The sequence below is a fragment of the Leptopilina boulardi genome, unplaced genomic scaffold (assembly GCF_019393585.1).
Source record: "Leptopilina boulardi isolate dan_hultmark-lab unplaced genomic scaffold, ZJU_Lbou_2.1 LbouV2_123, whole genome shotgun sequence".
NCBI lineage: Eukaryota > Metazoa > Arthropoda > Insecta > Hymenoptera > Figitidae > Leptopilina > Leptopilina boulardi.
In genome coordinates, this window is record NW_026137667.1 from 3656108 (window position 1) to 3668648 (window position 12541).

Sequence of the window (12541 nt, forward strand, 5' to 3'; positions counted from 1 at the left end):
GTTAATCGCTTGAATAATTTACTGCTAAATCGTTCGTTGGCCGTTCTGAATGAAAACAAATTCCTGTTAGTAACCATGTGCGACGTTAACACGTTCACATATCGGGTGGCTAGACTGACGAAACGTTCGACGTTAGAGTGTCTCTATACCTCTCTGGAATTGCCGACAAAGGTTTGCTCACAAGACCGTCAATAATCCAGAGCTTCTGCCAACATTGTGTAACGACATTCGTAGGCGACGAGGCGTAAATGAGTCTATAACCTGGCTACACGCCTAAAGAGTAATTCAAAAAAATTCCCCTCTTTTAACAAATCTTTCATGTTGTCCAATGGCAAACGAACTTATATATATATATGTCTTGTCAACATAATTCAATTTTTCTCGATATCATATTATTTCAGTAATGATTTTATTTGTTTCTCATATGGAGTACTTTTTCTCTAAAAATAGCATTTTCATTTCAAAGAATTTTATTAGATTATTTTTTTTTCGGAATTTTCATTTTTCGAATTAACACATTCACACTAATTTAAAAGTATCAAATTGATACCAAAAATATCATATTGATATAAAAATTTGTATCAATTTGATATTTTTGGTATCAATTTGATACTTTTAAATTAGTGTGTTTAGAATTAAAACGAATTTTTACTTAACAATTAGGTAACTTTCTTTTTATCCAAACTTTTTATTCAAAAGAATTCTAATTTTAATTTAGCATAATTCTCAGTCAACAGAATTATAAGTGATATGAATTTTTAAATTTCTAAATTTCCATTACATCAAATTTTCCTTTCTTCGAATTTTTATTTTCACGAATTTCTCAAATTGATAGAATTATTAAAAAGACGAATTGACCGAAATTGCAAATGTCCGAACATAACCTACAAAATCGGTGCGATTTTTAAAATTGACCAATCAGAAATTATCGAGAAAATCGTGATTGGTCCATTTTTGAAAATCGCGCCAAATTCTTTTTGCCTGACCATTTTTGTAATTTTGGATAAATGAAAATTCGTCGTTTTAAAAATTCTATCAAGTAACAATTCGTAGAAATAAAAATTTGAATAAATTCAAATTCGGTGAATTGGAAATTCTTTAAAAATCCAAACCTTCTATTAAATTAAAATTCCGCTAAATGAAAATTCGATTAAATAAGAATTTGTTTGAATGAAAAATTGTGTAATGAAAAATTTTGTCAAATAAAAATTTTACCAAATAAAATTTTACAAAATAAAAATTTAGTATCTAAAAATTCTCTAAAGTAAAATTTATTTAAAAAAAAATTCTGTTCAATGATAATTAGAAAATTGTTATTAATTCTGTCAACAGTAGTAAAAGTGAGTTTCAGTCAGACATTAATGATCTGAATTCTTGTAATTTATCGCAATCAGTAGTGGAAGTCAATTTAGGTCAGACAAGAAGTCTTTCTATTTTTTTCTAACTGTAATAAATGATTTAAATTCTCTCTTTATATAAAATTCTCATATTTGATTTATAGTTTCTTCAATAGAAATTCTTATAATTTAATAATCACTTAATGGAAGATTGGTTTTAGGACAGAATGCTTGAAAAGTTCACTTTATTTAGGTAACAATAATAAAAATAGATTGTAATAAAAAGAAACTGTAATAAATTCAGTAGTAAAAGTGGATTTTAGTCAGACATTTTCGAAATTTTAAACAAAAATAGTAAAAGTCAACATAATTTTCTAATCGTAATTTCGTAATTAAATTCTAATTTTTTTTAAAGTTTCAGTCGTAAATTTTCCGAATTATTATATTTTATATAAATTTTATAAAATCAGAATTTAATATAAAAATTATCCACTATTTTTATATATATAAAATGTTTTTCTATTTTTACCTATTTGCTATATATAAAATATATTTCATTGAAAAATACGTTTTATTTTATTTTTTTCAACAAGCTTCTGTGTAAACCATTATTTTTAATATATTGAGACACAAAGTAATATTGTGGGTCAGACGTTTACGTTTCTCAAGCCGATATATTTCTCGTATATATACTTTCAAGTTACACTCGCCTTCAATATAATGGTGTACGATTCGTCGAACCTTGATTCGCGGTTTCCTGACTCTCGCGGTATAGGAGAATTTGTTGGATATTGGTGATTTAAAAAGAAAAAAAAAATCCATTTTCTACAATCATTTTTCAAAAATGATGCATCACATCTTTTTTTTTCTCCCTTTCATTTCTTCATTGTGAGAATTTTCCCATGCAAGAAGGATAGATTTTTTTCCATGGATTTGCGCAAGTCTAACAGAATACCGATAATGTTTTATGCATATTTCATTTCTGTCAAAACGAAGAAAATCAACCCTATAGATTTCCCAATGTAAACCGATTTTTAACGCATTTAGTCGAGGGTATCCCAGTTTCATTTCCGATGAACCAGATGTCAGGCACTTTTTTTCCATTCTTTTATATATGAAACTTTTTTTTAGAAAGATATAGATTATTTGTAAAAAAAAAAAAAAATTATTCGAGAAAGAAAGTGATTATATCAGATTTGAAATATGTCCAATAACATTCGAGAGGATAAAATTGATCGGAAAAAAAAGATACGAGAAAAAGTATATATATATATAAAAGAAGAAGTGGAGAATTTTCTATATTTTTTAATTTTGCTATAATAACGATTGAATTTAATAGGAGTTTTATATTTAGTTATATTACTGCATCAAAGTTATCTTATTTATCGAAAACAAGTTTTCCTTTCCTTTCGCTCTTTGAGGGATCGATTCCATACTCTAGTTATCGGCCCTTCACACCCCCTTCATTCCCACACTAATTGAACTTAAATCGTTAGATATATTAAAGTGTATTTTACAAAATTAAAATTTCTATAATAAAATCAAAAAATAGATTGGAAAAAGAAAAGAATTTTGTTAACGGAAATTTGAAAAGTTTTATATTGGTAAATAGTCTGACTTGACACATAGGTCTTGGAAGCACTATAGTGGAGATTGCGTGCGTGCCGTAAATATAGCGTCTTTCTTCACTCTAAGAAAAGCCTTCTAACCTCTATTGGAACATCTATTGGCAACACCAGGAAATCGGTCGACTAATCTTGTTAGAGCCCGAGTAATTGTACGGGCTTTAAGGCGCGAACGAGGAAGTTGCTCACAAGGCTTATGGTTGACTGATGAACTTCTTTCTCGCTTTTGAAAACGCCTCTTGTCCAAAAGGAAAATAAATAAATTTTCCAACAAAATTAATTTTTAAATTCTCTCATCCTTTCAAAATTCTATTTTCCTTTACACAATCAAAAATTTACTAATGGCGCAGTACTGGCACAGTACTGGCAAATACTGGCACAGTACTGACAAATACTGGCGCAGTACTGGCACCCAGTATTGGCGCCAGAGTTGGCGTAACTTTGGAATGATAACATTTTACCAGTATTGGCTACTAGAGTTGGCACCAGTATTGGTAACCACTACTGGTTCAGTACTGGCAGAGTACTGGCAGTTTTGTAATTTATTGTATACGAAAAAAAAGCTTTAACTGTAACTTTTTTGGTATACTTAGGAAAAAGTGTCTGAAATTTTTAGTAACCCAAAACAAATTAAATATTAATTAAATTAGTCAACTAACTAATTAATACTTTATTATATAAAATCGAAAATACAAAGAATTTTCATTCATTCTTATAATATATATTGCAAATTATTATTTTCAAATATCAAAAAATAAATATAAAAATATATTTATTATAAAACCAAAGTTTTTATAATATATAAAAACAGTTCAGTAAAAATAAAAATGTTTATAAACTAATTATAATGTATATAATTATGCAATTAACTATTTAATTATTTTATTATTCACTTTAATTTATTAATTATTATATCAAATATAAATAAATTAACATTGAATTCAATTCAATTTACATAAAACAATATTAGTTTACAAATTAACTCATCACAAATATAATTATTTAATAAATAATGAATATTAAATTTCTGAAATTAGGTAATTATTAAAAAAATTATCTAAATTATTTTTAAATTAACATTAAATTTTTGTTTATAATTCTTTTTTTGGAAAAAAAAACTGAAGAATAACATCTAGAAACAAATTACAATAATTTTATTGACCATAGAAATATATAAGTTTGTAGGTTTAACTATTTTTTAGAATTTCCCAGGTGAAAAAATTAACGTTACTAACGTTACTTATGTTACTAACATTACTAATGTTACTAACGTTAGTACCTATAAAAAAATTAAGAGTTTCTAAAATATATTTTCACAGAAACTTTGCCACTACTTTCCCATTACCACTTTCACTTTCACTTCCACTTAAACTTTTTATAATTTTCATTCCCATTTCCACTTCTACTTTTTCAAATTCTCATTCGCACTTCCATTCTCACTTTTACTCTTTCTAATTCTCATACCCACTTCACTTCCACTTTGTCTAATTTTCATTCCCATTTCCACTTCCACTTTTTTATATTCATTGCCACTTCCACTTTTTCTAATTCTCATTCACACTTTCACTTCCACTTGTTCCAATTTTCATTCCCATTTCATCTTCCACTTTTTTTATTTTCATTACAACTTTTTTATATTTTCACTCCCACTTCCATTCCTAATTTTTTAAATTTTCATTATCACTTTCACTTTTTCTAATTTCCATCCATGGTAATTAAAAAAAGTGGAAATGGTTGTGTAAATGGAAATTAGAAAAAGTTTTAGTCGAAATGGCAACAGCTAATGAAAATTACAAGTGGAGAAAATGGGAGTAGAAGTTGGAATGAAAATTAGAAAAAGGGAAGTGGGAATAAAAATTAAAAAAAGTGGAAGTGGAAGTAGTAATGAAAATAAAAAAGTGGACGTGGAAATGGGAATGAAAATTAGAAAAAGTGGAAGTGAAGTGGGAATGAGAATTAGAAAGAATAGAAGCGAGAATGAAAGTGCGAATGAGAATTAGAAAAAGTGGAAGTGATAATAGAAATGAAAATTATAAAAAGTGCGGGTAAGAACATTAAATACTTCCTGGTGATCGATTTTCAACAAGTTTCTGCAAAAATACAATTTAGAAACATTTTCTTATTTTTTTTTATAGGTACTAACATTAGTAACATTAGTAATATTAGTAACGTTAGTAATGTTAATTATTCTACCTGGGTTCTATTAAAAAAGGTTAATTATATTTTTTATATTATTGATAATATAACATTTGTGCAATTTTACTTGCGATTGTATTTAAGGTTTTAAATTAAATTTATATTTATTTTACTCTCTAAATCTGAATTAGTAAAAATGTTTACTAATTGAAATTAGTGACTCACTTTTTGCTTTAGAATTAGTTAAATTTTACTAATTGTTAGTAAAAGTTACTAATAATTAGTAAAATTTTACTAATTTAGAAGCAAAAAGTGAGTCACGAATTTAAATTAGTGAACATTTTTACTAATTCAGATTTAGAGAGTATTTTAAAAAATATTATTTTTTTATAAACAAATTTATTTAAACAAAAAGATTCATTGGGTTCACTCTAGAACTTTTTGTAAACTAGTATTAATCAAAAAGAAAATCTATTTGAGTCATTACTGACTCAATATCGGCTCAGTACTGGTTTGCCAGTACCGGGAGAGTGGTACTGCAACAGTACTGATACAATGAACATACCAGTACTGGTTCAGTACAGACTGCCCAGCCTCGGCAGCCAATACTGAACCAGTACTGCGCCAGTAGTCAACTCTGGTATAATACTGAAATTTTTGGTTGGGTATATTCTAAATAATGCCTTTTTCAAACCTTTAATTTGAAAAATACTAACTTGTATTTTTCCCGCCTTTTGTCCGGAAATGCTAATGAATATCTGCTTCATTTGACGCGCTGGGTTTTGAAACATGGAATTCTGACCAAATTGATACATGAGAGTAATGAACCTCCGTCGGGTGTGTATAGAATCGAGCACTGCTCGCTTTTCATAAAAAAAAAAGAAATTTCCATTTCAGTTTTTTTTTTATATCCCTTGCGAGAGAGCTTTTGTAATTGGTATACTTTACCCCCGCGAGTTTTTCAAGCTCGCGAGTTTACGTTTCCCCGAATAGGTCTGACTTTCTTGAGAAAAAAGCTCCTACTGAGCATTAAAATACCTACTCTTTTTATGATTATGATAATACCTATAAGAATAATCAGTCACATAATATTATGATTATATACATAAAGTTTGAGGAAAAAAATATTTTCGAATTCAAAATTATATGCATCAAATTGTCAGTATATAGAAAAAAAAAATTAGAGTACTCGAATTTAAAATGAGTTGTCAACAAAAATGAATTCTTTTTTTTTTTGGGGAAATCAATTTTTGTAATTTTCATCCACTTAATGAAAAGAATTGAAGGCAATTTGAAAGCGATTAAGAGAAAGTTCTTTTGAAATATATATATAAGAGAAAGAGAGTATTTAAAGCATTCAAAGAAACTTTGACATTTCTAGTTTCGAAAGTTTGTAAACCGAAGAAAATTCGTCTCGTTTTGAAAGGTAATATAACTCGGATCAAAGTTGAAATTTCTTAATAGATGTCACCTTAGCTCACAGGGAATTTGAGTTTTGCCGAGGCAATTTGTACTTGATCTCCTAAGTAATTTCAGGGAGTAAATGATTCATTTACGTTCCATCTCAAGTATAGCGATTATGCAACTTGCCAAACAGAGAGAGAGAGGGAGGGGAATCAAGGACGAGTTGTGGGTTAACGTGTTGTAAATGACGGGTTCGAAACCCATCACAGACCCTCAACAGAGTTTACTTGGGTGTCCGCCATGAAGTTTGCGGTAAACTAGTAACCCGATAAGCGGGACTATGTCAATGACCCAAGGTTTCCAACAGAGATGCAGATAGAAGGAGGAGTGCATTCTAGATGCGTCAGAGAATTGAGATTTCCAGTATCGTTGAAACGTTGAGGCTCAACGATCGCAGTGATTTACATTGCTCAGAGTTTGTCCAGCTTAACTGTTTCCAACAATTCAACCAAACCTGGTCCTCTATAAAGTGCACAATTTGAAACACATAGAGAGAGAGGGGAGGAGAAGAGAGAGAGAGGGGAGGAATAACAGCGATGGAAATGTTCATCCAAGCAAGCATTGTCAAGTTTTCGTATAAATTTCTCCTCGACGTAAATTCAAAAGCCGCAGTTCTACAATACAATTGCTTTGAAAGAGAAAGAGAGAGAGAGAGTGTGTGTAAGGAGTTAGTAGGCTCGAACATCCTTTTCGTCTATAGAGAGAAAAGAGGAGAGAGAAATGGTGGGATGCAATCTCTGCAACCTCTGCATCCCCCTGCGCAACCCTTCATCACTCCCTCGCATTTCCTCCTCCTCCTCCTTCTCTCTTGTTGAGTTTACTGAGGTTAACGCTTCACAAGTATGAGAAATTAGTAGTCCTTGTTTGTTTTGTCTCTAAGGACGAAAATCTCGAGAAAAGGAGGAATATCTTAGGAAATATTGCTCCCTCGAATCGTGATAGCAATTACTCATCACGTATCGCGCTTAAATAATATGCCATCTTTCTTTCGATTTTTAAATTTTCTAATTAGAAATATTTTTTTCAATTTATTATCAAATTATTAGTTACGAAAAACAAAATATAACACTAACCTTAGTTTCTGCAGTCGATGCGAATTAAATTACCCCCTGTTGGTACTTGTAAAAATCCTGTAAATAAAAAAAATTATATTATTATATGAAAAATATACTCAAAAAATATATAATTTACTATCGATTTTTATTTTATATAAATAACAAGAGGGGAATTTTTTGCTTTTTTTTTTTGTACTCATCTCGCGAACTAAATACTTCGAAAGCTGATACTCGGAAAAAGCATTGTGCAATTCGAGACAACTTTAAGAACAGACGTCGCGAAGAAAACACCGTCTATTGATTTAAAACGCTTTTTAAACGGTCAAAGGCGTAAAAGAGAAACCCTTGCGCCAGCATCAAAGTGAAGATCTCTTTAGTACCTGAACAAATTGACGGCATTTTTTATATATTAAGCTGATGCTTTTTTTCCAACACTATTTTCACGTCGACTATAGACGAGGATTAAGACGTTTATCCGATAATCAGGTGTTATTATAATCTATTTTATATTTTTTTTTTAAAAACTTGATTTTAAAACTTAATCTTTCACTTCAAATATCTATACCTCTCAATCTAATTTTTTTTGTATTAAGAAAATTTTTATACGTTTTTTTATTGATTATAAATAAATTATAATAAATTAAACTATTTACCTTAATAACGAATTTTCAGCATCGAGGAGATTCTTTCAAACTAAATAGCTCTCGGAGATCCCTACTTTCAAGTTAAATTTCCATTTAGAAAATTTGAAAAATAACCGTCAAAATAGACCGAGTTCTAAAAAGTCTGAATATGAAGAATTCTATGTCCTTGAAAGATAAGAAATCCTTTTTTATTTTTGCCCTTGTTTTTGAAGTATGTGACACCACCACAAGCCAAGGATAGAATCTGCAAAAAGAAAAATTAAAATTACTATCAGTGCTGTACTACACCGTCCGACAAAATTCAACTTTTTTTTGACCCACAAAAAAATCCAACATTTTTGAAAACTAGGACCCAAAAAAAAATACCCGTGTCTGACCGTTTTGCTACATCAAGTCATTTGTGGTTTTTAGGGGTGAAAACAGACCCTAAATAAAAAGTGACAATATATCTTTTAAAAATTATTAATATTTTATAAAACTTGGTATCTTAGGGTTTTCGGGGTCGCTGATTATTAATCTGATGTCAGATTTTCAAAATTCAAAATGGCGGAATCAATATGGCAGTCAAAATTTTAAAAAGTTATTAAATTTTTTTTTAAACCTTGGTATCTATGGGACCGCCATATTGGATCCGCCATTTTGAATTTTGAAAATCTGACATCAGATTAATAACACAGCCCCACAAAAAAAAAGTGTCATGTACTTTTGACCGTAATACCCTAACCCTATGTATTTTGACGCGCTGAACACGAATCCGATGTCCGTTTTGCTCCATCACGTCAGGATTTTTTTCTAACCTCAAAAAACATGTCGGATTTTGAGAAGTAGGCGATTTTTTTAAAAATTGATGTATTAACTTTAAACTTGGTATATGGGGGTTTTTTGTGTCGCTGATTACGAATCTGAAGTTAGATTTTCAAAATCCAAAATGGCGGATCCAATATGGCGGACGAATTTTGAAAAAATTTTAAGATTTACTTCAAACTTGGTATCTAGGGGTTTTTTGGGTCGCTGATTACGAATCTGATGTCAGATTTCCGAAATTCGATATGTCTGATTCAATATTAGGGAATTATTTTTAAAAAATTGTCAGATTATTATGAAATTTGGTATCTACAGGTTTTCTAAGTTGCTGACAAGTAACACTAGGGAAGTGCCATAAGCCGATTTTTCTGAAACTTGGCAGTTTTGTAGTTTTTTGAAAACAATTTGACACGTATGTTTTGTTTTTCCCCAAAAGCTGATTTATGGGGGGGAACTACCCCTTGAATTTTTTTTTTGGTAGGGGGACATTATTTTACGAAATTTTTTAAAAATTAATGTGCAATAGTGTATCTGGGGGTTTTTTGGGTCGCAGATTACGAATCTGATGTCAGATTTCAAAAATTCAAAATGGCATATCCAACATGGACTTCTATCGGCCATATTAGATACGCCATATTAGATTTGGGTCCTAATTTCCGAAAATGTTAAATTTTTTTGTGAGTCAAAAAGTGTGTCGAACGGTGCTACATATTTGTAATATAGAAAGCTGTAAAAAATTTCATTTCTAAATTTGACAATAATAAGTTTTTTTTCTGAAAAAAAAACACTTGAGTATCTCTTTATAGTGTTAAGAAATTTATTCTCTAGAAAGTCTCTCAAAAGCCACCATATGCTAGTGGAAATTGGTTAAAGAATTTTTAATTAAAAACAGTAATACGACTCACCTAACGACCATTCCTTAATTACAATAGTCGTAGGTTGGAAAGCGAGCAGAAAGAATAGAAAAATGTAAAAAAAAAATCCATATATTATTTCTCTCGATTTAATAATATATACAAAATTTTAATTTTATAAAAATTCCTTAGTTTTAAGTAAGTAAATAAAATAATTTATATTTAAACAATTAATAATTGTTTTATATAAATGCAATTTTTAAACACAATTTACAAAAGAATAAAAAAAATTGTTAGTTTATTTTTTTAAAATCAATTTTGCGGCTAAAACTCACTATATGACAATGTTTCGTAAACATTGTTTCGTGTTCGAGGAAAACCAAGCGTTCATTTACAATACATGTTCTACCTCGAGGCTATGAAAAACATATATTTGAACAAAAGATATACGAAGAGAAACAAGAGAAATAAACAGGAAAAAAAAAAAGTTATAATTCAAAAAAGAAAACAAAACAAGTAATTCCTTCTCTAATTTGCACAATTATAAACAATGATTTTAAAAAAAATTTTTTAAAATTTTTTTTAATTAAAAAAACTTAGATGAAAAAGGAGAAAAAGAAATAAAGAAAGTTTAAAAGTTTATACATCGGGAAAGTGACATTATATGGTGATAGTTTAATACGGTTATTATGCACTTCACGGTGTCTCTCGAGATTACGTGATCATCCACCTAAACCTGAAAAGCCGTAGGTCTTCTCTTCCCATTGCGACTAAGTAAGAAGGGGGGTGAGGGGGTGAGGGGGGACGCTTAAAAGATTCAGGGGCACTCGATTGAAAAAGTTGGCGAATTGCTGGGACTTCGTGCTCTGCTTACATGTTATGTTACTCCAAAAAAAAAACCCTGTTTCTTTTCAAAAAAAAAATGCTTTTTTCAAATATTTATAAAAAAGAAAATTTAAATTAAAATTTTTTTGGTTTTTACAGACAACGTGCCTAACAGAACTGCCGGATGTGGCGCCGTGCAATGGTACTGTGCGGCTTCCACCAACATGCGAGGAATCTCCTAGTAGCGGAAGTAGCAAGGAACGCAGAGATGAGAGTCCTCGGCGGAAATGTCGAGTTCTAGCACCTATCTTGCTTTTGGTGGCAGCCTTGCTACTCGGAGGCCTCTGTCTACCATTGTTACTACAATCCTCCCCTGTCACGCATCAACAACGATTGGATGTGATTAGGAGGATTCTTACTGAAGTGCCTCTGATCGACGGGTACATATTTTTCTTATTTTTTTCTAGAAACAATGGAATAATCTGATAATAATTTTTAGGCACAATGATTTGCCCTGGAATGTCAGAAAGTTCGTTCATAATCAATTGGGTGAGGTAAATTTGAGCAGCGACTTAGGGAGAGTTGATCCTTGGGCCAGATCAGACTGGAGTCACACTGATATACCAAGGTTACGAGCTGGATTAGTTGGAGCGCAGGTATGTAATGTCAAAAATCAAAATTTTCCAATATTGCCTCTGTCACATATCAAAAATTTTTACACTTATAACCCTGTCAATTTTGTAATAGACCGAGCCCTATTTTCCACAAAAGTCGATCCGAGAATTCTAACAGGGTACTGATCAAAGCCTGCAGCATCACAAAGGATAATGTGCAATGTACAATACTCTTCAAAGAGACGATAGTAGATAGTATTTGACAGCCTCGGGACTTGTTTGTGGACACTCCTTTAAAGATAAATTTCAAGTTACAAATATAGAACATAGTATAAAATACACATACAACACTAATTGTCCGACTTGTCTTAATTGATTAAGAGTTTTAAAATTTGATTCTTCTTTCAAGTTATATAACCAATGATATGGAACTAGTTCACCTAAAGTTTCTGTTATTGCTGTTCGGTAACATTCGACTGTCAAAATCTTGAATTGGTCTATTTCAAAGTCTAAATAGTTGGAAACGGTCCCAAAGCGACTTGTCCAAGTATCCACTAAGTTCCAGATATGAACCTTATACCACACACAGAATACATAATGACATGGACTTTAGCCTAATCTCTAAAGCGAGTGAGAGAGAGAGAGAGTATCCCTAATGGTTTTCATAGTCACGTGGATGACGTCGACATCGAACATTGCTAGTTTGAAATTCCTCTCTATATATATAGAACTCATTCAACTGTACGTAATATAATCTCCAAGATTTTGAATTGATTCCTTTCAATATGATTTACTTACACGATATCTGAATGGAGCCATTGAAGGATGTGCTTCGGCTTCACGTGCACTTGGCATCAAATCGATAATCGTGAAAATTGAACTTTATACACACAAAATTCATCATCTTTACACTCGAATGCAAAAATGTCAACAAAAAAATAAAAATTAAGCTTATCAATTTGACATTTATTGCTCAAAAGGCAATTATCAATAGCATTCTGGAAGGCGATTCTGTGTCGAGATTATCCAGTGGTAAATGGAGTGTTAGAGTATGACCCTTTACGTGCTTGGTTCTTGAACGAACGTGTCACAGGGTACACATGTACTTACACTCCTGCTTTCTGAACTCGAGATTAAACCGAGAATCAGAGACGTCTAATTCTCTCACTCAAGTAACTATATA

General features: G+C 30.7%; 1 protein-coding gene across 1 annotated transcript in view; it reads left to right on the plus strand.

Annotated features, from left to right (window-relative positions):
* The window catches only part of LOC127287659 (dipeptidase 1-like), a 69483-nt gene that overhangs the window by 37987 nt on the left and 18955 nt on the right, over positions 1-12541 (plus strand). Inside the window, exons 4-5 of the mRNA XM_051314718.1 lie at positions 10904-11184; positions 11244-11400. Of these exons, the coding sequence (XP_051170675.1) occupies positions 10904-11184; positions 11244-11400 (438 nt within the window). The remainder of the gene's footprint in view (positions 1-10903; positions 11185-11243; positions 11401-12541) is intronic.